The 23,272-nt window shown below is 52.1% G+C and overlaps 8 protein-coding genes across 8 annotated transcripts; 3 read left to right on the forward strand and 5 right to left on the reverse strand.

Moving 5' to 3' along the window:
* Nucleotides 1-328: 328 nt before the first annotated feature.
* PG985_014679 (uncharacterized protein) lies at nt 329-4,522 on the reverse strand (the record flags this gene model as incomplete). The annotated part of the gene is made up of 5 exons (XM_066834445.1): nt 329-359; nt 1,043-1,722; nt 2,660-3,174; nt 3,221-3,899; nt 3,956-4,522. The coding sequence occupies 5 exons, from the start codon at nt 4,520-4,522 to the stop codon at nt 329-331; spliced, it is 2,472 nt and encodes an 823-aa protein (XP_066679185.1).
* An 812-nt stretch (nt 4,523-5,334) lies between these two features.
* PG985_014680 (tetratricopeptide repeat domain-containing protein) lies at nt 5,335-9,047 on the reverse strand (the record flags this gene model as incomplete). Its single annotated transcript, XM_066834446.1, has 8 exons — nt 5,335-5,572; nt 5,635-5,826; nt 5,887-6,402; nt 6,457-8,168; nt 8,219-8,536; nt 8,588-8,647; nt 8,703-8,922; nt 8,971-9,047. 8 exons carry the CDS (start codon nt 9,045-9,047, stop codon nt 5,335-5,337), a joined length of 3,333 nt encoding a protein of 1,110 aa, XP_066679186.1.
* Nucleotides 9,048-10,162: 1,115 nt separating this feature from the next.
* On the forward strand, nt 10,163-10,806 carry PG985_014681 (uncharacterized protein; the record flags this gene model as incomplete). Its single annotated transcript, XM_066834447.1, has 2 exons — nt 10,163-10,634; nt 10,703-10,806. 2 exons carry the CDS (start codon nt 10,163-10,165, stop codon nt 10,804-10,806), a joined length of 576 nt encoding a protein of 191 aa, XP_066679187.1.
* Nucleotides 10,807-11,589: 783 nt separating this feature from the next.
* On the forward strand, nt 11,590-11,829 carry PG985_014682 (uncharacterized protein; the record flags this gene model as incomplete). Its single annotated transcript, XM_066834448.1, has 1 exon — nt 11,590-11,829. One exon carries the CDS (start codon nt 11,590-11,592, stop codon nt 11,827-11,829), a length of 240 nt encoding a protein of 79 aa, XP_066679188.1.
* Nucleotides 11,830-11,897: 68 nt separating this feature from the next.
* On the reverse strand, nt 11,898-13,607 carry PG985_014683 (uncharacterized protein; the record flags this gene model as incomplete). The annotated part of the gene is made up of 3 exons (XM_066834449.1): nt 11,898-12,781; nt 12,835-13,308; nt 13,487-13,607. The coding sequence occupies 3 exons, from the start codon at nt 13,605-13,607 to the stop codon at nt 11,898-11,900; spliced, it is 1,479 nt and encodes a 492-aa protein (XP_066679189.1).
* Nucleotides 13,498-16,734, forward strand: PG985_014684 (uncharacterized protein; the record flags this gene model as incomplete). The annotated part of the gene is made up of 3 exons (XM_066834450.1): nt 13,498-14,633; nt 14,852-16,504; nt 16,701-16,734. The coding sequence occupies 3 exons, from the start codon at nt 13,498-13,500 to the stop codon at nt 16,732-16,734; spliced, it is 2,823 nt and encodes a 940-aa protein (XP_066679190.1).
* A 3,406-nt stretch (nt 16,735-20,140) lies between these two features.
* Nucleotides 20,141-21,235, reverse strand: PG985_014685 (uncharacterized protein; the record flags this gene model as incomplete). The annotated part of the gene is made up of 3 exons (XM_066834451.1): nt 20,141-20,417; nt 20,510-20,903; nt 20,971-21,235. The coding sequence occupies 3 exons, from the start codon at nt 21,233-21,235 to the stop codon at nt 20,141-20,143; spliced, it is 936 nt and encodes a 311-aa protein (XP_066679191.1).
* Nucleotides 21,236-22,029: 794 nt separating this feature from the next.
* On the reverse strand, nt 22,030-23,163 carry PG985_014686 (short chain dehydrogenase domain-containing protein; the record flags this gene model as incomplete). The annotated part of the gene is made up of 3 exons (XM_066834452.1): nt 22,030-22,199; nt 22,344-22,566; nt 22,663-23,163. 3 exons carry the CDS (start codon nt 23,161-23,163, stop codon nt 22,030-22,032), a joined length of 894 nt encoding a protein of 297 aa, XP_066679192.1.
* Nucleotides 23,164-23,272: the final 109 nt, after the last annotated feature.

The raw sequence follows: 23,272 nt of genomic DNA on the forward strand, positions 1-23,272 counted from the left end.
TAAGCTAACTTACTCGAATAGCAAAGCCTTGAGGGTATGGGGGAGGTTTTGGGGGTAAAGCCAGCCTTATCTATTAACCACCGTTACGCCATGCCCACAGACTGGCCCTTTTCTTGCCTGTGTTTGCGGTGCGAATCCGTTATCATAGAGATAGAGATATAGGGTTATGGGTATCACTACTCGATCCAGCCCCTCAAGATGGTGTTGGTGGCATTATGAAAGATTAGCAACATTGGTGCCCTGACGGGCATATCAATACAGGACCTAGTAGCACCAAACATCTTTTCATATCGGAAGGCCAGTGAGGTGTAATCAAGAGAATGTGTTTCTAAGCCTCGAATACCATGCCTGTTCCAGAGCTGGGATTCCAGGTTTACTTTCGAATAGACATCCGGCGTTTGTTCGCAACGGTATGTCACCCTAATGTCCTATGTCAAGAACCCCCAAGCTTGGTGCCTCTGCCAAGTAGGCAACCAACCACCAAGCTCGGCAGCATATGACCATATGGTACATGAAGCTTGCTAGCGCCGCTACAGCCCTCACACTACGACATGGAGGGCAATTCCGCCAGAAATGCTTCCTTAGGAAAGTATCAATGAAGGCCTTGCGTTGTATTGTATCTCAATTAAATATTAAGTCTGACATATCCGCGGAAGCTCACAAAGGGAATCAAACGAAAGCTCCAAAGAGAGACAATAAAAAGCCATCCTCGACTGCCATCAGCCCTACCTGTCAGCATCCTTCAACAATTTGTGAGTCTTTTGTTTCTGCCTAGAGCCTTGGCATGATACGAAAAAAGAAGAAAAAGAAGTCAACATCCTTCGACACTCCATCTTACCCACCAACGTCGTCAGCACTCGTTCGAATCTTTTCCACTCCGTCAACGAATTGCTGGCATGTCAGAACGAAACCCCAACCCATCTCGACGTTATACTCGATGCACTTCCTGGCAAACTCTGGGCTATTTGTTACAGTGCCATCGCTCAACAGCAGACAGTCCCACCCCGAGGTATATGCACCCTGTAAGCTGCCCCCCACACACTGGTCCAAGTTGGCCCCGGCAAACAGTAGAGTCTTGATGCCACGTTCCTCCAAAGTTTTTTCAACTTCGGTACCACCCCAGAAGGCAGAAAGCCGGTTCTTGCATACACGCATATCTTGTGGCTCAACGACCTTTTCCAGCGGTTCATAAAGCTTTGCGTTCCAGTCCTCTTGCATCAGAACACGTCCGGCCTCAATCCTACCACCATCGTAATCAACTTCGCCAATAAGCGAGCCGGGCTTGAGTGTTTTAACCTTCTTCCTTTTCTCATCGAAGTTGGTATCAGCCGCAAACCCCTTGTAAATGGTTGGCGGCATTGTGCTGAGATCCTCTTCTGTAAGGCCCCATCTAATCCATAAGACAGGAATCCCGGCTTTTCTGCAGGCGGGTATCGTATGTTTCAAAAGCTTATCTACCAGTTTCAGTCCCAAGCTGTCGGTCGGCCGACCGAGTGCCGGCGAAAGGAAATAGTTCTGTAGATCGATGACGACAAGGGCCGCCTTGGCCGGGTCCAGCTCGACGGTTCCTGTGGTCGACTGGACGCGAATGCGAGGGTAGATCCCTTTAGCTCCTGGCGTAGGCGGATGGGTGATGTCGTATCCTCCCTTCTTGCTATACAGCCAAAAGTTATTATCACTGCCAATGACATCAAGGTCAACAATAACCATGATGAAGACTGTCTGAATTCATGCTATGATCGTGCCGATTTGAACCTATGGCTAGGTATCGGCGGGGTTCAATGACACGGATTATGGGAAGGAGCGTAGTTGTAAAGAAGAATGAAGTAACGGAGGCCAAGTGAGCTGTAGCGGGGTGAAAGGTGGACCATGGTTCCGGACTGGAAATCGGCCGTTGTTTTATACATGGCAGTGCAGGGGTGTAGAGTCTGAAGTGGTGTAGAGTCAAGGACTGTGGAGGCAAGGAGGGTGGAAGAGGTGTAGCAAACCTTGAGTCCAGACTGCTGTTGTGAGACGGGGATGTAAGACACAGCCTTATAAGATTTGCCCCACCATCAATGTACAGGTACCTAGAGTAGACACCGTTACTTAATAGGTAATAAGGGTGTTCCAGACAACCCAGGATTGTGCCCGCAAGAACTCATAAGTTACGAAGACCATTAGATTCAGAGTTACGTCGATACGACGATCGACAAATCTAGATTTTTCTGTTGGGACTGGATTGAGCAAATTCACCGTTAGGATGTCCTGCTGATAATTATGTCGTGCTGTCGTCTCGTATTCTGGAATGAATAAGAACTGTCACATAACCATCTTCAAAGTACAATTGATCTCACTGGGTGTTGACCCATGCCAAGTGTGCTGCACGCCACAAACACGAATGAATCCGGCATTCCCGCCTGTATTACACGTTGCCTTGCTCAGCACCGAAAAAGAAATGTAAATCATTCAGTCTCGCCGGACCGCTGCATTCAAACCCGTGGCACATTCAACGCATCAAAAAGAAGGAGAACAAGGCTACATACACCTTGGCCTAGCACAAGCCCCGTCGCAGAGCAGATCACAACAAAATGTTTGCAACCGAGCTTACGGGTAAATAGAACCAACATCATGCTGCCAACGGCACGAGGGAGTGTAATGGATGGTACGATGTACATACCTGAAGTTGGTTAGCGGTCGCATTTTGTTGGATTGGATTGGAGGGGCACAGGTGCTTGCCGACAGCGATTGCCACACCAGATGGTGCGTAGTCTCCCCACCAGTAGCTGTTCGCTACGATGCGCACAACACCAAAGGAGGCACCCAAAGCGAACGATGCGGAGCTGAACGCGAATGCCATCGGTGGTAGGCCCTGCTGGTACATGAGCTTGACAGCAACCAACCAAACATGGGCATCTGGAATACCGAGGTCGCGGCTCGGTATTGCATTGACCGACGTGTATAACCTGTAGATCGTTGTCGCTACTATCGTTCCAACAAACGAGCCTATTATCTGACAATAGAACACTATCCTGGGGGCGGTCTTCGTCATGTGGGCGGTCTTGAGTCCGCCCATGTGCTGCGAGGCTTGCGACGATGCCGCCTCAACAGCGCCCCCTAAAAGCAAGTTTGCAGATATATGCGCCATGCTGGACGCAGGTATGATGAGCCCAATCAGAAACTGGGCGAGCCTCGCTATGGCGGTCAGCGTGCTTCACTCCTTTCAAAGCCCGACGCATACCTATCGCGAGAGATGCGCCGTTGTCAGTCTCCCCGAGTGCACGCATTGAGATGAATCCACCAAGTGGCATCAACAGCAAAGAAACTACCGTAGCTCGTACAGTGACATATTCCCGCAGCACAAGGAGCGTCGACAGCAAGTAGAAACTAACCAGACCAACACCCGTCAATGTAAGAAGCCGAGTTGTGGCCAACGAACCAGTCGGCCATGCATCGTCTTGAATAGACTCATCCGTCGCGAGAGTAGGTGGAGGATCCTGTTGATGGTCGAAAAGAGGCATTCTTTCGTCAGACAGTGCATCCGAGGATATATGCCCTTGTCTGTTCGCGACATGATGCTGTGCGAAGGCCACGAGAGGCTTGATGGTAATCCATACTAACCCGACGGCAGAGTCGCCCAACGTCAATCCCATTCCAACCCAGAGAATCCATCCACGTGAGCCAGTTTCCCAGTTGTCGACAGGCCCCGAAACCCAGCCATGATGGCTTGCTATTGGCGAGAGAAAGCCCCATCCGATGACGGCTCCTATCAATGTGTACATGCAAATGGTGGGGCCAATGATCATTCCATAGCCAATGTAGGCCGGAGATAGATCGTATGTCCAGAGCCATTGATTTGCTAGATGATGGCCGAAAAGGGGCACGTCCTTCAATATTGGGATGAAGTATGACACCAAGCTCTGGATTGCTGTTAGTGATATCACAATGGGATGTTGCTGTTCTGGCGGGCACGCACGAATGCTGAGGAACAACAGAGTGAAACAACCAGAATGCGAATCGCAGGGCTAATGTCCCCATGATGAAATGTCTGGGACAACTGGCTAGGCGGTGCGCTGTTGCGGCGATTGTGGTATGAACGGGTCAAGCACGCGGTTCTAGGCTGCTTAGCGCGGGATATGATGGCCTCATCCCTAAACAAAACGCCAATAAGAGTACCTGTGGCCGTCGCTGACGGGTAGAGCAATCTGTCGCGAAGTATGAACAACCGTCGAAAAGGAGCTGCCACGAGTATCCCCAGTGCGCAGGTGGCCAAGCACCACACCAACAATTGGGATGTAGAAAAAACAATCGAGCCAGTCTGGGTCGGTGTTGCAATAAACTCCAGTGCTGGTATGATTCCTGTAAAGCCAGACGTGAAAGGTGCAAGACCGACAGCACCAGCGACAAGCTCAATCGTTGTGAGTTCTGAGGGTGACAGGGGCTTGGCGAGCCGATGTTGGACGCTGCGAAATAAAGCGAAGCCTAATAGCGCGCTCTGCATCGGCATGGCATTGACAATCCCCGCCTGGAGCCCAAAGTACATGTTGGCGAGGCATACTGCAGACCCCAGGAGAAGTGCACAAAAAACAGCTCTTGCACTTAGCTCATTGGTGTCAGATGGGAGATGAGGGGTAAAACTGTCAACAACCGACATTGTGCACACTGCATTCGGGTGAAAATGAACATGCGGGCACAGGATGTGCAGCAACGGGGTAGAACGACTTCATTTAGTAGGCCGGAATGCTGCCTCTTTACTGGCAAAATGCAAAAGCCGATAGGTGTGCAAGGAAGGCCCTGTGAAATTGGGCGTTTAGGCAATGCGGATTGCCGCTGTGGCCTAATAGCAACTGCCTATCTTGTCCCACCACCGGTCGCTGAAACAATTAACGCCCCGCCGCCCTCCACCACGGCAAGGCACAATAAGGCAACCCGTTCTATCCTACCCCGGGTGGTACTTTAAGAAGGTAATTGAACACTACGTTCGAAATTGCCAAATATTGAATGCACCACTCCTTGAACTCTACATGGCACTTCAATATGTATGTGATATGCCGTGTTCACTGACCACTCAACCACTGTACGTGTTCACTGTGCTGTTTTCGCGAGCACGACACACCGGCTTACTACGCCCTCATGTGAGACCCAACCATCAGCCACAGGGTGACACTACTGAGCACATATATGCGTCATCCAGTACTTCATCGAAACGCCAATGACGCATAAGTCCTCACAGCCTCTCACATAAGATACGAGAGCCTTCTTCACCGGTTGGGGGGGCAAGATAAGAGATGATGTTATTATTTGACGAATGGATATGATCAAGTTGCCAGCACCAACTGGACACGGCTTAGCCAGTCATTTGGACCAATAGAACACAAGCTCAGACCAATCCTCCCCCTTTAAGTCTTCTACTGGACGGGTGTCATTCGGAGAAAGCTCTCGCCTCAAAGACATGGCTTCCTGCAGTAGAACGTCACTCGTTGGATTACCATTGGCTTTCAATAGACACCCTTTCATCCATTTTGCGCGAGCCTCTTGAGGTTTTCCGTTCTTGTCCATAGCGAATGCTTGGATAGCATGGTCAAGGTTCGCCCTGTAGCCAGAAAATACTCAGCAAAATCAAGTCTCGTTTCAGTAAGTAGTGGTACAACTCACATGGCCTTCTCGGTGGCCCCTTGCTTCCAGTGATCGACAGCCAGGCTGTAGAAGCTGTCGCCCGTAAAATAGTGCATTTCGCCCAAGGTAACTCTCAGGTTGTCTACAGCACTTTGGTGGTACTCCATGGCTTCCTCATGTCGCCCTTGTGCGTTGCGGATATTTCCCATTGAACGCCAAATGTGGCCGGATCTGTCGGTCATTAGCATGCACCATGACACACATTGGGGTCCATGTCAGCAGGCAGCGTACTCTGTGGTCGTCTTGTCATCTTTCCCAAGCAGCCTCTCATGTTCCTCCAAGGCTGGAACAAGGACTTTTTCGGCTTCCGCAACTTGGTCTTGGGACACAAGAAGCAATGACAGCGAAATCCTCGGAAACGTTCCGCTGAAAGGCGGAGCATCTATAGCGCTGTCGAATTCGGCCAGGCTTTGCCTCCAACTTGCTATCGCTTCTTCAACTGCATTGACCCTGCTGTAGCAGATTCCAAGGTTGTTGTATGCGGTGGCTAGACATAACCGGTCTGAAGGCATGTCAAACTTTGTGATTCGACGGCGCAGAATAGCCAACCACGTATTTGCATCCTCCAACCCATCCGAGCTGCATGACAACACTGCTGCTAGGGACAAACTGTGGTGTGCTTCACCCAGCCAGTGGGTCACTCGCTCTTCGTCTTCAAGGGAAGCATCAGCAGGTTTCTCAAGTATTTGCCTTGCTAGATTGGCAAATCGTTCTGTCTGCTCGGTTTGGCCCCTTTCGAATATATACCTATTGGGTTGCTGAGCACACTTCGCTGCGACAGAGGAACACGGTCGAACTTACCAGGCATAACTACTGAACACGAACCCACTTGTAGTAGTGCCTGTGAATCTTCCCTCTCGAATCCCTGGACCAAAGATTCTTTCCAGCATGCAGATGTGAGGCGTGTATCTCTCAGCAACCGGAATTCTCCAAGCTTGGTTGCGAGTTGGGTCTGTTCCGCAGACGAAGGGCCAAACAGCGGATATCAAACGCGATACAGCAGCGTAAACTGAACGGAGGTCGTCCTCGCTCAACTGACCTCGAACCACGTCCTGGACGATTCTATGTACTCTTAGTTCGTTCGTGGCCATGTTCCGAGTCACCAAAGATGCGTGTATAAGCTCGGCGCGTGCATTGAAGTATTCGTGCCTCTTGCTTAGCAAACCTGACAATATGTCGTTTCTCAGTCCCTCTAGGAACATCTCCTCGGGTATTCTGTCTGGATCGAGGACAGACAAGATATTGAGCAGTGATTTTGACGGGCTGGCAAGTTGCTCGACAGTGTACGCTGTGCCGACTGTGTGTTGATAGTTTGCCGGCATGCCATGGAACCCCAAGTTGTGTAGGCCCTTGGAGTCCTCTTCATACCACTCCTCAAAGTCTTGAAAGCTCAGTTGCTTTTGTTGTATGATGGCACTCATCTGTGATATTGCTAAGGGGAGACCCCCTAGCATATTGGCAATGCGCAGACTGTGCTCGACGGCATTCTCGGCATGACCGCGCCCTGACAGTTCTCTGAGCATCCTACTTCCAGTCTCCAATGGAAAAGGCTCAACGTGCTGCCCGACTCCAAGCCGATAACTGTGCTCAGTTAGGAAGGGGTACTTGCTGGTAACGAGTATGCAGCCTGGGCCCTCTGTGGGAAGCCAGTCGTACAAAACGTCTGGCGCATCAGCATTGTCGAAGACAAAGAGCCATCTGCCCTCCACAGGACGCAGTTCTCCATCTACTGGCCTGTAGCCGCGAGGTGACGCAAGCCAACCCTTGACAAGTTCACGCGCAGATATCTCATCAATGCTCTCAGAACTTGAGCCTTGTCCGAGCTCCCTTGCTAGCATCACGAACTGCGCGCCCAGCTTCTGAACGGTATCCGCGTAAACCCAAAAGGTAGCATCGAAGTGGTCTTGTCTTGAATACAGATATTCGACAGCGATCTCCGTTTTGCCGATTCCAGCCATACCGCAAAGAACATAAGACTTGGGTCTTGTGTTTTGAGGATCCAGACAATCATTCTTCGGGTGAGGCTTGATTCCAAATTCGTGGTCTATCTGGCTCATGATACCCTTACGACCATAGAACTCTTCCCTTCTCGAGATTGATGCAATGTAAGAGATTGGGAAGTGTATTTCACTCCACTTTCTCTCTTGTTCCGGAAGGCAATAACCGGAATCATGCTCTAGGAAGGTCGGGCCTAACTGAAACCACGTAGCCGGGCTACTTCCTTCAGGGGTGTACTGAGAAGTTCGTGGCGTAAAATCAGAGTCATCTTGGAAGGAGCTTATACTGCTACGTGCCCTTAGGCCACCGTTCAGCAAACTGGTGTGAACTGGAATGTCCCGAAACGCTGTTCGTACGTTGCTCGGTGCGTGATGGCCAAATATAGTAAAATACTGGCTCAGGCGCTGGTAAAGCGGGTCGTTCCTGTCGACGACACAGAGTTCAAAGTGTTTCTTTTCAGCTTTGAACTTGGATTCTCTGGGTGATTTGATTTCCACCATGGACCCGGTGATGAGCTTGGTATGTCAACGATCTTTCCCGTCAGGGACTCCAGTGAAAACCTTACCGCATCTGTGTATTTGCTCCCTTGCCGCAGTGCGTGAATCATCGTGTACCGAAATCGAGTAGCACGTGCTTCATACACTGACAATATAGGGACGGTAAGCTGGAGATCCTCGAATTGACGGCATGTTGTGATCAGCCTCTCCATCTCAATATCAATCATGTTCTGCTTATTGATGTCCTTTCGATTTGCTTTCATGATCAGTTGAACATGATTCCAAGACTCAGGAGAGTTGGAGATAAGGTGTGGGCAACCGAGGAATATCAGACCAGAAATGACGTCTTCAAACGCCTTTCGAGATCCGATTCGCATTGCCAAAGCCTACGGGGGTCAGCGCAAACTTGTACAGTCTGTAGGAAAACTTAAGCTCACCCGTTTCGCGATGAACCCGCCGAGGCTATGGCTGATAAGGAGAAGCGGCCGTTGACTACTCTGGCGTTTTGTTAGCAGTACGGAATGACTGGCCTCGAGGATGTATAATCATTACTTCGCCTGGGACTCGGAACTTGTCAAGTCCATCAAGAAAGGCGTGACCCTGAGTCAAAAGTTGATCCCAAAGGGAAGTGCCATCAACGGCGATTTGGTAAGAGAAGAGGAGAATGCGGGCATCGGTGTTGAGTGATTGTGCCAGAGACTGAACCCATGCATAATGTGCAGAGGGCCCTCTAATTGTTTCGTCCGCCCATACACCTGGGATAATGACAATGCTATGAAACGTTAACATTTACAATGTTCAATTGGAAACCGAACTGTACTCTACTCCAACCCTTGTTCCAGCAGCCGGCTGCACATGCGACAACAACTGAACAGTGCCTGGATTCCGAAGCTGCATGTTGTCAACTGCGATTTGTACTGCCGTTCGCATAAAGAAGACTGATCGGGAGATTCGGCTCAAGGGGTGTACTTAACCGACCTGAACAACTTCAGTCGGAGTACTAGGCCTGAATACTGAAGATGATATAAATCAAAAGTCGAAAGTAATAGCGGGGCCCTAGCAGAGCCTCACTGAGGGTACGTAGTATGCAGCCAAAGTTTGAGCGTAAGCTTGTGAAGGTGCAGCACTCGAGGCTTATGCTGAAGGCTGAGAGAAGTTGTCGTAAATTTGGAGAGAGAACTTGTGCGCCCTTGAACACAAATGGATGTATGAGGGGCGACTGTTGCGTGTTGCCCTTGGTGGTAGCAGCCCTGCACTTGAAATGCTGGGAGGTACTGTACATAACCTGCTGTGTATGCCCAATTTACGCTGTGCGCCTACACCCCACCAACGATAAACCACCCACCCCCTTTCCTACCCTCCATTTGAAATGTCAGCTGTTCAGGTGTGGGGTAACTCGCGGCAATGGATATTGGATGATCACCACAGCTTCTCTGTATCCCGACGGTGGAGGAAGAAGACCATTGAGATGTGTAGATGAGATTAGTTTAAATGCTGGCTTCTAGTATCTGGTCCGGTAGCCAACAAAATTCTACTAGCCAAGGAAAATGGTGGCCTCCAATTCCCCAGTACCTGGTTCCGACGTGGAAGCGTCGATATGGTTCTTGGAGGACAATGGCCTTTATCAGAACGTTAAACCATATGCCCTTGCTTTCACTCCAAGTCTCTCAATCCCCCGGGAGAACATCAGGCGCGAAGAGGTCATCAAACATATTTCAGACATTCGTCAATCCCCTAGACAATTTTCTCTTGATCAAAACGGGTTCCAAGTGTTGCAACTGCTATCTGGGCAACCTGATATTGAATGGGACGACAAAGTCATAGTTGAGCGTATTTATTATCCGCATATAGCGAGGGAAGTGGAGATATCTTTGCCAGGAACCCGGTGTATTCCCATCCATCATCAGGTTAGCCTCGCCAGGATAACGGTAACTAGCAACGATGCTTACTTGTAACAAAGATTCGAAAACGACACGCAGACTTTCCACGGTCTACTGGTGAGGACTACACACATGGACAGCCGCTACGAGCAGCTCATGTTGGTTAGTGTTTTACCACACATGATGATAGTCCACAAGATACTCACATTAAACGAGCAGACCTGGTCCGGTCGTCTGCCGAACAACTGGTCCAAGAGCATCTGGGTGCCCTTGGCAGATCCATTCTTCGGCAGACATACGTGGTCGCTAAGTATTACAACTCCCTTCGTTTTTGGTAATGCCGCTGATACCATCATTCTTATATCCAGTCTCTGGCACCCTCTGGAAGGTCCCAACCAAGATTGGCCTCTGGCACTGTGCGATGCAACCAGCCTGGATTCTGAGAACGACCTCGAGGTCACAGACTACGTGACCACTACAAACAACAGAGAACACTGCATGGTTTACAACCGGGAGGGGCACAGATGGTGGTACTTGAGTCATCAAGAAGTAACTGAAGCTTTTATCTTCCGCCAGTATGACTCGTCACTTGGGCTTTCTTCGGGTAAGGATTCGAATACATCACATCATAAATGTCCAGGTATATTCATCTTGTGGCTCATACGTATCTAGGAATCCCGCATGCGTCGTTTCTTAACCCGAATTCTAAACAGAACGACCCACGCCATAGTATCGAGATTGTCATGGCACTTATCAAGGATATTGGGGAACGCTAGTGGAAAGGACCAGGCGGCTGTACATTGATGAGAACGACTAATGCATGTTGCAAGATGCGCGAGAGAAACATGAAAAGGTTGCCCCCTTGGCGAGTGCATTGCCTTGTCCGGCACAGAGCCTCACTTTGGTACGCAATAGCTAATATGATATACGAGCATGAAAACGCATGTTGACGATTCTGCTGGGCACCATCATCGAACCCGTTGTTCTGATTTGCACAGCCTTACTTCGATCTTATCCGATCGGCAAATAGAGCTAAAACGAAATCGAGTGTCTCGGTATTCTACTTGATGGTACAATCTATGAGTTCTCGTATCATATGGTTGATCAGGCTGCGGCAATCCCGATGTAGTGGTACTCGAATGCAAGGTTGCATTAAGGGAGGCTTATGCAGCCACCAACCTAACAGACCCGGCCAATCACGACACAGGAAATCAAAGCCTGTTCGGAAACATGCTCACCGGTGTGAATTCAAAAATGTAAAATGATATCATTGGATGCCTTTGGTGTGGCCACCCAGTGTGGTTATATTGACTATGGACTGTTTTCACCAGCCTACTTGGCTTTTGAGAATGTCTCATACCGAGCAATCGAAAGCTTTCCACACATAAAGTCAGGACGGGACATTCTTTGCGATTCGTGCCGGTATACGTTCAACGTGATAAACAGGCTACAACATCACGTCACGGTTACTCTGAACTACATTCTGTACAGTATGTCAAGCCCTTCTGATGTCAGGCCGCTTATAGTGACTGTATGAGACTAGCCTTCCCTCCTACAATATGGCTGCATCCCCAGAAGCATCCGACAAAACTGAACCCGTTGGTGTCGATCAACTTTACAACTCCTCCCCCCTCAAAGCGCAACCTTGGATGCAAGCCGTCGGGGGTATCCCGGCCAAGGCAGATACGTGTGGTGGTGATGTAGACAGCACGCACGGTATTCCAAAGGGTAGCTGGTTGATCATGGCAAATGCACCACACGGCATCAAGCAGGAGGGAGACAACATGAAACAAGTCTAGCTTGGTTTGATATGAAATGAAAGCACCCTCATATCCCCGAGTCCCGAGTCGCGCGATGGAAGGAAATGTCAACTCAAATAGTAGCAAAGCGAATTCCAGCAGTTCGCCAACATGGATCGTACATCCAAGAACCACGCAATCATGGAAATGAAAAGTAGAGGCACCGCAAATAGGAAATAAGACCAAATGCTCAATTCTGTTCCCAGCTCGGCAAAGTTCATTCCGAAAAACGATGCTGCAAAGGTCAGTGGTATGTACACATAGGCCAGAACACTAAGTTTCTTGAGCCTGTCGGTCTGCTCAATTACTTTCTCGGTTTGGCGTTGACCTTCGAGATTCATGAGGATAGTAATGCTGCTAGCACACTGTTGCGCGAGCTGATGGCATCGCTGCAGAAGATTTCGGTATCTTGCCTCCAGGTGCTTTGCCGCGCGCTCCGTCTTCTCGCTCTGTTTCTGGTCCGCAGTCTTGGGCCAGCGAGGATTGCCTCGTGCTGCGATCAGGTTCGAGATACCCTGCAAGTAGCCCCGGTAGTCGTCTATGTAAGTTTTCAGAATGAGAAGCTCGGACAGTCTGGTGAAGTTTGGCTGACGAGCCGTAGCCTGAATGTTCGCTTCAAAGATCTCAAGGACTTGGTCGATCGAAGCGGCCGAGATCTCAAACAATTCGTGGAGAGCATAGAATGCATCATTCGCCATGATTTCGCTCTTTAGGTAGCTGCCATACTGTCGGATCGTGTGATTTATGCTCTGGAAGAGTGGCTCCGGCTCGGCATCTGGGTTCGAGCAGTCATGAACAGGTCTCGGGCCGTTCCGCAAGTTCGACAAAGCCATGCGACTACGATGCTGGTAGATCGGATTCAGCTTCACCGAGTCGGTCATGGAAAACTTATTCAACCAAGGTCCTCTTGTGCAGCGGCTAAGGTCACGCCCGCAATCCAACCAAACAATAACTGCACGCGATCAGTGTCATGTTCCATTAGGTACCAGGTATTTAGAAACACACTTGACCAGGGCGAAGTATGGTATATCACCTCGATAGAGATCTTCTGTTCCAAAGAAAAAGAATGTAGATCGTGGAGAATCATTCGTCGTACGATGGAATCGCCGGTACTGAACTTCCGCAGCCGAATGAAGTCGCTCATATGCGCCTCCATTTCCGCTGCACACTCAGTACGCAAAGCATCCAGAGATAGCTTCGGCACGTCAGGAATCCATGTTCCTGTATTGCAGAGTCTTAACTGTATGATATCACGAGTAGTGGGAGGTGGCGTCGGGTAAGACCAATCAGAACGCAGACTGCCCGGAAGTATACCTGGAGCGGGATCCAAATGCCGATAATACAGCTCCGGGTCGATGTCGAATGAGGCGCCGAGATGGTCAAGCCAGATAGGTGAAGGGTGACCACGCAGGAAGACGATTCGTCCCGAACGTACGGATCTCGGTTGCGGTAGCGGGGATACCCTCGTGCTACCTCTATCTAGGGATAGGGTTCTTAGTTGATGAGCGTTGCGATTCTCCTTTTTGGGTTCCTCCTGCAGCTGTCCCATGAATGTAGCTTCAGGTTGCCGAGACAACTTCTTTTTATTCTTTTGTATCGAAGGCACCTTCCTAATACAGTAATTTCTACCCCTATCACAGGCGCTTTCCAGCCTCACCAGCGACGGTGATGCCGCCGTTTCGCAACAGAGCTGCTCGGTCGTCACCATGGCCGACAACTCCAAAAAGAACTACGCGGTCGCGAACACCAGACCCTTTAATAGACGAAGGCCCGACCATTGTCGTCCGTGCGGACTGTGGCAACGTGCCCACACCTAACCCCACAGAACCGCCCAGAAAGAACACGATCGAAGACAGACCCGCCCAACAGAAGGACAAAGCATGCCATCTGCTCCAAGAAGCCCTCCGGCTCGTACAAGAGGCCAAGGAGTCCTACTCCGGCTTTGATTACACCGCGGCAACCCAGAACTTGGAAGCACTAGCCACAGACAAGACGCCGACCCAGGACCCACAAAACCCCAACAGAACACCCGACTGCTGCAACGCGCTCCAGGAACTTGCCAGCCTCCGAAAGGAGGTACAAGAACTAAAGGATCTGCTGACCCTGACCCCCAAGCCAATCGACTCCACCCCAAAAGGGAATACATACAGCGAAGCCCTCGAAAAGGGTCGAGCTACAACAGTGAAGGACCAAGTCACAACCAAATCCCAGAACGCCTCTCCCCCCGAACCACAGAAGGCAAATGACCGAAAGGAGCACACCCTCGTTCTTATCAAAGACAAAGACCAAGCACTTCCTCGCTTCGACCCCGTGCTGATTCGGGACCGGATCAACGCCAGACTCCAGTGTAATGCAATCAAGGGCGTACACACCTCCCCGAAAGGGAACGTCGTACTGACCTCGCTCTCTCTCACGGCCTCGCAACTGCTGCAAGAGCAACAGAGATGGCAAGATGTCTTCCAGGGCTGGCCCATCACGGCAGCCGAAAAGCCAGAAACCTGGCCGAAGCTGGTGGCCCACTTCGTCCCGACATCGCTAAGTCCGACCTCCTTCGCCGAGGAGGTGAAACAGTTCAACGACATTGAAATTCAGGGGAACGTCCGGTGGCTGTCCAAACCGGAAGGCAAAGCCCACTCGTCCATGGTATTTGCCACCCAGGAGGTGGACAGAGCCAACTGTCTAAAGCACGGAATCTGGATCCAAGGCCAACACCTCCAGGTTGTCCGCTTCAAGTCATTCACGCCAAAGACACAATGCCGCAGATGCTTAAAGCTGGGCCACGACCCTGTGATCTGTAGGAGACGGTACGTGTGCGGCTACTGCGCTGGGAAACATCCGACCAAGGAGCACAGCTGCAAGGACTGCAACAGCAAGGTCCCTTGCACTCACGCGCCTGCAAAATGCGCCAACTGCAACCAGACTGGCCACACGGCCTTTGACAAAGAGAAGTGCGAAGTGTACAAAGCGCTATGCTAGAGGCGATATCGCTGGTCCAACACAACCTAAATCGAGGGCGTCATAGCTTGCAGTCCCTATTCCAGATCGCCCTCGAGCATCAATCACACATCCTCTGCCTCCAGGAGCCCTATCTCTTCCAAGACAAGGGTCCTCAGGGGAGCGGCTTGTACAGCTGCATCTCCCACCCGTCGTTCCGACCGCTCGTACCACAAGAGTCCACAGATCTCTCCAGCATACAGACTCGCCCCAGGGTCGTGACTTACATCCGAAAGTCCTTTCCCTTTGAAGTGAACCCCAGGTTCGACCTCGTTTCCGATCCCTACATGCAGGTCCTGGAGGTCATCACGCCCATAGAGAACTTCTACATCGTGAACATCTACAACCAGACAGATGAGAAGGGATCCTTTACCGTGCAGAGATTTCTCGACCTCAACCCACCAATCACGCCTGCACTAATCGTAGGGGATCTCAACCTCCACCACCCGTGGTGGAACCCTTTGGCTCGGAGCTCACCTCTCTCTGAGCGTCTTACAGGCTACCTCCACGCGGCCCAGGCCACGCTACTCATCGATCATGCTACTATAGAGTCGCAGGGTGGGACATTTCATCGGCCCAACTCCAGGAAAACGTCGGTGATAGACCTCGCCTTCTCCATCGGCTTCCGGAGCCTCCATTGGCAGGACTGGTCGTACCTCCCAGGGACAGGATCCGACCATGAGGCCGTCAGCCTCCGAGCGTTCCTCCCAGCATACCAGGCAGCAAGACCGCGTCCGCCCCAGTTCTGCACCAAAAAGGCCGACTGGGAAAGGTTCAGGAGACAACTCAGGGAGGTTGCTGTCTCTCTTGAGTCCACCATAGACGCTGCAGCCGATCGAGGCGACTTCGAGAGCGTCGCTTTATCGCTTCAACGGGCCATCGAAGTAGCCACAAACGAATCGATCCCAGTGAAGCGACCATGCGACAGGTCCAAAGCCTGGTGGTGCCCAGACCTGACCGTCCAGCGGATGCGTTATCATCGAGCCTTCCGACGATACAAAAGAACCCCAAGCCGGGAGACGGAAACAGCCTGCAAGGAGGCGAGGAACAGCTACTTCCAGGCCATCGACCGCGCCAAAACAGACCACTGGTTTACGTTTCTGGCGGAGGCCAATGGCAAGGAGATATTCACTGCGTATAGTTACACCAAACCAAGAACAGACCCATTCATACCCACCCTACGTTATGAGGTGAGCGGGAAAGAAGAGATCGTCAACTCGTTTTCGGGAAAATGCGAAGCCCTGGTCTCCACCCTGTTCAAGGGAATACAGCAGTCGGAGCACCCTCCATCGTCACCAACACTACCTCCACTTCCTCCTCCATCACCCATCGGCCCCAGAAGTCGGGCTCGATCTAACAGCAAAGCCGATTGGCAATGGCCTACCCTAGCAGCGATCGAGATTGGAAAGGCTATTCCGCAGAAGGACACGGCCCCAGGAGAGGATCGCATCAACTGGCGGATCATCCGCGAAGCGTACGCGGCCATCCCGCACGTGTTCTATAAAGCCTACAAAGCCTTGTTCCACAGCGGCTACCACCCTGCAGCGTGGAAGACCGCGATCGGGGTCGTCTTGCCGAAGCGCAACAAGCCCGACTATTCCAGACCAAAGGCCTACCGGCCCATCTCGCTCCTTCCCTGTCTAAGCAAGCTCCTCGAAAAGCTCTTTGCGAATCGGCTAGCGTACTTGGCAAACGTCGAGCCGGGCCTGCTAGAGAGCTCGCAGATCGGCGGCAGGAAACAGCGATCAGCCATCGACGCTGCCCTACTCTTACAACACTATATCGAGCGGCACCGCCGGGAGAAGAAGATCACCACCGTGATCTTCCTCGACATACTGGGAGCATTCGACTTGGTCCAACCGGAAAAGCTGGTCCAGGCCCTCCGGAAGCTCCATCTGCCCGACGAGCTGATCCGCTGGGCCACTCACTTTCTCTGCGGGCGCAAAATCAAACTGCTGTTCAACGGCCAGCTTTCCGAATCCTACGCAGTTTCGGGGCTGCCACAGGGTTCCCCTGTTTCCCCGATCCTCTTCTTGTTGTATGTGCGCTTGGTCACCGCACAGAATGGCACGCTGCAGCTGTCGTACATGGACGACTTCGCCCTCACAGCAAGCTCGACGTCGGTACAGAAGAACTGCCGGGTGCTTCATGACGCCCTGAGACAACTGTTCGATAAGGCCGACAAAGCGGGCGCGACCTTCGAAGTGGAAAAAACAGAGCTCATCCACTTCCACCGTGGTAGAAAACCTCCGCTGGACACCATAACGGTCCAGGGCGCCGAGGTGATGCCCAAACCCGTGGTCCGCTGGCTCGGAATCTGGTTCGATTCTGGACTGTCGTTTCGGACTCACGTAGAAAAGCGACTGACCCTAGCCAACGGAGCTCTCCAAGGCATCCAGCGCATCGCCCGTCAGCGAAAAGGCCTCACGCTAAACGCCTTACGCCAGCTGTACGTGGCCTGTGTGAGCTCCGTGGCCGACTACGGGTCCTTGCTCTGGTTCGGGCGGAGAGGCTGCCAATCCCTGTGGGAACAGTACCAAAGGGTCCAGAACCGAGCACTGGCTACGATCACGGGAGCGTTCCCCAAATCACCGACCAAGGCGCTGGAGATTGAGGCCGCACTACTTCCGCCGGAATGCAGGCATACGAAGCTCGCATACCAATATGCACTTCACTTTACCAAGCTACCCCACAACCACCCCGTCAAGCAAGCCTTTACCAACAGACCACGAAACCAACCCGCTCTGGGGAACAACTGCAGCTACGGTCTTTCTCAACCCCCAACGTCCTACCTCACACAACTTCAGTCCCTCATTGTCTTGCTGAAAAGTCTCTCGAAGTCACAAAACATAGAGAAGACTGACCAATCTTGGTTCACGCCATGGTACAGCCCTCCCCTGCGCCCGGTTATACTCAGTGTAGGGAAAGAGGAGGCAGCGAAGAGACATCGTGAACTCCTCCGAACGATCCCGCAGCACACAGCGATCATCTATACAGATGGCTCTTTCGACGCCCGAGGGAATCGAACGAGATCCGCAGCGGGCCTCTGTTCCTTTGCTCCGCACACGAGAGCAACCAAATGCTACTCCTGGAATCTGGGCCCAGGCCTCCGGATTGCGGACGCAGAGCTCACATGCATATACAAAGCCCTGCGAATTGCCCGATCGTGGAACGCTCCCTGCTACATTTTTACCGACAGCCAGGCCGCGCTCCGTCAGACGCAAGGAACCAGCTATCTGGCAAGGCAAGTGAACAACATTGCAGAATCTCTCCAGCATCCTGTCCAACTCCACTGGTGTCCGGCGCACTGTGGGATCCGGGGCAACGAGATAGCCGACAAGCTAGCGAAGAAAGGGCTTCAGAAGCCCCTTCCACGACACGATCGGCAAGACCAGCTCGTATCCCTCAGCTGGCTCAAGAGCCAGATCCACCAAAAGGTGAAAGAAAGATGGAAGCAGCTGTGGGACCTCGAAGAACAGAATGAAGACCACGGCCGGCGCGCTCACGGCCTGGGGAAGCAATACCGATTGCTAACCAGAAAACCGCCGAAGTTTGCGATAAAGCCCTTTGACTACTCTGGAGTCCCTCGGAGTGTCACTTCTGCGTACATCCAACTACGCACAGGTATCGGACATATAGCAACCTACCTAAACCTCATAGGGAAAACCGACTCGGACGTCTGTAGGTATTGCGGCAGAACGAGGCAGACCACAACACATCTCCTACTCTACTGTCGGCACTTCAGCAGACAGCGACAGCAACTACGGAGGCAGCTCATGGGACTCCCTCTCACAACTACCATCCTTTTCACTACCATGCGTGGACGGGGAGCTCTGCTCTCGTTTCTACGGGAAACAAAGCTTCCCTTTTGCTAACTACAACGAACAGGCTGTGCATGGACAGCAAGTTGAGCGATGGAATTTCCGGATTTTACTCTCCTGGGTATGAAGGAGTAAGCCCTCTTCAGGGCTAGGTTTGTCATAGTGTCTGTCATAGCTAGGTAGCTGCATACGGACAATAAACTTGATTCAAAAAAAAAAAAAAAAATGAATGTAGCTTCGAAAGTGGATAGCTCCTGCGGAGCAAAGAATTGGCGGGTCCGGTTCGGATCGTCCCGCCTCCTGGACAGATCGCAAACAGTCACAAAGGGAAAATGGTCCTGCTCGATTGGAACTGCGAGCTCGTCACCGTATGATCTAAACGGGGAGATGAGATATTTCCCAAGACTAGCGTAATGTGTCCCGGAGAAATTTGCGTCCCGAATATCAACTTTCGAGAATCGAGAAACTTTCAGCGCGTAATGCTCCGGGGGTAACACTGGCATGCGAGCCATCAGCAAGATACACGTTATATAAATATGGGATGCTGTTGTTATACGAACTAACCTGGTGGCGTTAGCGGTCGGTCCACTCGCGTGGCCATTGTCAAGTATCGATGATGCACCGTCCACCTTCGGTATCTGACGTTTCAATGACCTAAGTTCATCATTAGAAAGAAAAGAAAAAGGAAGTTTCCCCCAGGAACTCATGGAATGCAATCCTAAAACCCAAAGCTCAATTCAATGACGTAGTAAGCTTCGGTCAGGCTGGAGTGATATGGATTGAGCCGCATCGTATGGTTGCGGATGGTCCCGAAAGTTGCCTCACTTCTCTGATTCAGGCTTACTCGCATGTAAGCATATGCATCAGGCTTTGTGACAAGTAGTAAACAACGGAATAGGGGCTGGGCCCGGGTTAAAAGGTGATACAATTGCTCTTGGAGAAAATAACAGTGTAGTTATCAGGCGAGGAAAAATGCAAATCAAGTAGGAAAGATATCTCGAAGCTCTTTTGTCACTAATTTCCCACTCAGTCTGAACCAGAACCTTTGAATCACATGGCAGACATGATTACATGGAGCGCGAACCAAGGTTGGGCTCGGGTAAACTACCAATGCCCAATCTGACGTGAGCCAGAGAAGTTGGCACCAAGCCTGAAAGGATAGTGTTACAATGGGTTTCTACGATGTTTTACCCAACCAGTAAATGCAACGAAAAACTATTGAGGGGAAGCCTTACGACGGTATGCAATCTGCAATGTATCCTTACGTAACCTCCAGAACAGTCCTTAAGTACCGCGTCAATCTTCGACTTAGAAAGGCGACTTCGGCTATGTGGTACTTGCCTCACGCATCAACAAGGCTACAGTGACTATCTGATCACTGGCGATGTCGAAGATCCAGCTTTTCGACCAATGAATTGATGCCCATAGTCACTACGGCACATAGTCTTGATGGAATGAAGCGCGTGTCTCATACATTTTTCAATCTAGAAGTTGAACTACGAAACCATTGCCATCATCATCATCGCCCCCACCAGCGCCGTAGCAAAAGCGCTGATCCCCGCCCCGCGCGTGGCCGAGCTCTCCGGGTCCTCCCACTCGACCTTGGTCGTGTTGACGCGCATGCACATCAGCCGCGCCTTGCCCATGGCGCCGTTGGTGATGGGCAGCATCGTGTTGACCATGACGACGTGCAGCGCGTTGGTGGCCTCGTAGTAGGCCGTCTCGTTGGTCTCGTTGCGGGGGGCCGAGTTGAAGGCGTAGAAGCCCGTGCCGCTGACGGGGTTGGGCACGCCGCCGGGCACGCGGGTCCCGTTTTTGCGGCCCCCGGCCCGGGCTGGGTGCCGTTGGCGGCGTTGAGGTCGTACGAGACGTAGCCCGCGGACCCGGTCAAGTTGTAGGCGTAGCCGAAGCTGTCGGCGCACTCGGGCAGCTCGTTCCAGCTCTTCGTCGGGGCCTGGCACTTGGTGGAGGAGGAGCCGGACATGCCCTGCTTCTCGATGGCGCGGCGGCATTCCTCGCCCAGCACGGTGTCGCAGCTGCCGTCGTCGGTGTTGCCGTCGGCGTAGCGGTTCGTCACGTTGGCGGGCCAGTCGCGCGACATGGCCACCGTGATGCAGACGGGGTCCTCGCTCCGGATCTGGTCCGACAGGTTCTTGCCGCCGGACCAGCTGAAGTCGTACGTGGTGAGTTCGACGTGCGGGTCGACGAGGGGCATGCCATTTTGCGCGTTCGTCGCGGCAAAGTCGGAGACGTTGACGCCTGTGTATTATCTCCCCGTTAGCATTTTCGACCGCCATGGCCGGGAAGGATCCACAATTCTACTTACGCCACTCCCACTCGATGTTCTGGTAGTAATCTGGGTTGTTGCCTTGGTACCAGTCAAACGGGTGGAGCTTGACAGAGCGGGTGGCGTTGGGGTTGGCGGCCGCTTGCGCATAGAGGGAAGCCGTGGTGTTGGACACACCGCTCGAGAGATTGTAGATGCCTGCATAATCTACAGGCATGTATCTTTCCGACAAGGCGGGTTGAGCTGAGAGCAACGCCGTCAGAAAGAGGAGCATGTTGCTCGTGGAAGTGGATGGGGCGGCCATCTTGAAAATCGCGTCTTGCGAAGAGACGGCGTGAAATCGAGGATTGATTCTGGTGTGTCGAGGACATGGGAATTAATTGCCTGGCTAGCAATTACTATTTAAATCCTTCGACTCTTGCCAAGCAGCAAAAGGAACCGTGGCTGTGGACTGTATCCATCGTGTAGACGGCCCACCCGGCCAACGGAGCATGCCGTCATACCGGTCGTCCCAGGCACATGATTGGCGAACCGAGTCCAGGTCCCTGGGTATGGGCGGCACAGCCAGAACCAGCAGGGCTGACGTGATGGGCGCACTCGGAAGCTCGGCAAACCGCTGCCTCCAGGCGGCAACAACTAAGCACCCTTCTACAGCCGCTTTCGGAGATGGTGGCTGGGCGGCGCAGCCCAATCTGTGGAGCCCGAACCGATCGGGTGGAGTCTCGGGATCCTCACAGACCAGAAATAGACGACGGTTACTTGACGCTAGAGACTCGCTACCACAAATTTCTCCATATACTAGTAAGCAATAGACAGCGCCAAGATTAAGTAGGGTATTAAGCAATGGCACCTAAACGTTCGATACTGGATGCTTATATTCTCTGTCCTTCATCATTCTGCTGAAATTGCTTCTGGGGAAACTAGCAGCAGTAAAAACATCATCGCAATGCACATGCCAGCCACAAACGAAAGGTAGGACCATGTTCTCCATCATTTGTTCTAGTTCTAAGAGGACATGCACAACTGGAAAGAACAAATTTTTCCTGTGCCGCAGAAGATCCCCATAGGACGCTGTGCCGCAGAGGCATGCCACCCCCTTTAGATGCCGTGGATCCCGACCTGGAGGAAAGTTGGGTTTTCGTCAATCTTCTTCCTCAGTTCACCACTCTTCATCTCGTCGACGTCCCACTCGTTCCACACGAAGCGGCCATGCAGGAAGGCCGCCTCGGGGGAGGCGGCCCAGACCGCGAACTGGCCCGAAAGGTCGGCTGTACAATCTTGTTAGCGCCCTCCTCGACTTTCATGTGGGAAGGATAGGGAAAAAACAGAAGAAAAAGAAATCAAAGAATCAGGGAGAAAGGAAAGAGAAGGGAAAACAAAGTCGAAATACAACAGACGAGAGGACCGCTTACCATCATTGAAGTCGAAACTATCCTCCGAGACCCCGACGGACTGCGCGCCGGGCGTATACACGGGGCCCGGGTTGAAGGTGACGATCTGCATCACCTCGGGCTTGGTGTCGCGGGCGACGAGCTGCATGGCCAGGGTCCCGGCGTTCTTGGACAGCCCGTAGGCCGGCATGAAGGTGGAGGTCTCGAAATTGTGGGCCGATACGGTCGAGACGTTTACCACGTACTAGAAAGCAACGGACACAAATTAGTATTATGCCATGTAATTATCAACTACCACCTTTTCTGCAGGACCGGGGACAGGGGGTCCTTCATTCCTTACCTTGGTCACGCCCGCGCGGGATCCCTCCTGTCGGTAGAAGTGCTGCGTCATGTCCAGGTTGCCAAAGATGTTGACGTTGTAACTATCCTTGAGATCATTGATGCCGAGGTCGAGAAGCGGCTCCATCTTGGGCACCACGGTGGCGTTCAGGACCAGGACGTCGATGACGGTTCCCTGCGAGTGGAGGGTCTTCCACACCCTTTCGACATCCTCGCCCGCGGCGATGTCGCACTGTTGCCACTCCACCCGGGACTCGGGGTACTCTTTCGCGAGCTGGGCGGCCGCATTCTTCAAAACCTCTTCGCGGCGGCCGACTATGACGACGGTGGCGGCCGAGGCCTGGAGGAAGGCTTTGGCGATGTGGTAGCCGATGCCGCCGCCGCCGCCGGTGACGAGGACGCTCTTGCCGGCTTGGGAGAGCTCGGGCCGCTGGGGGGAGATGGAGGGGTAGGGCTTCTTGTGGAAGGTCTTGGTGATGCTGAAATTCAGGTGCTCAGCCATGATGACGGTCTTTCAAGTAGGAAGTTAATAGGGTCAATTTCGTAGTAATACTAAGCAAATCCCTTTGTTGATGGTATGTCTCTGGTATCTCAATCGGAATTTCTGGCAA

This window comes from Apiospora marii, assembly GCF_038362585.1.
Source record: "Apiospora marii strain CBS 49790 chromosome Unknown utg000011l_segment0_segment0, whole genome shotgun sequence".
NCBI lineage: Eukaryota > Fungi > Ascomycota > Sordariomycetes > Amphisphaeriales > Apiosporaceae > Apiospora > Apiospora marii.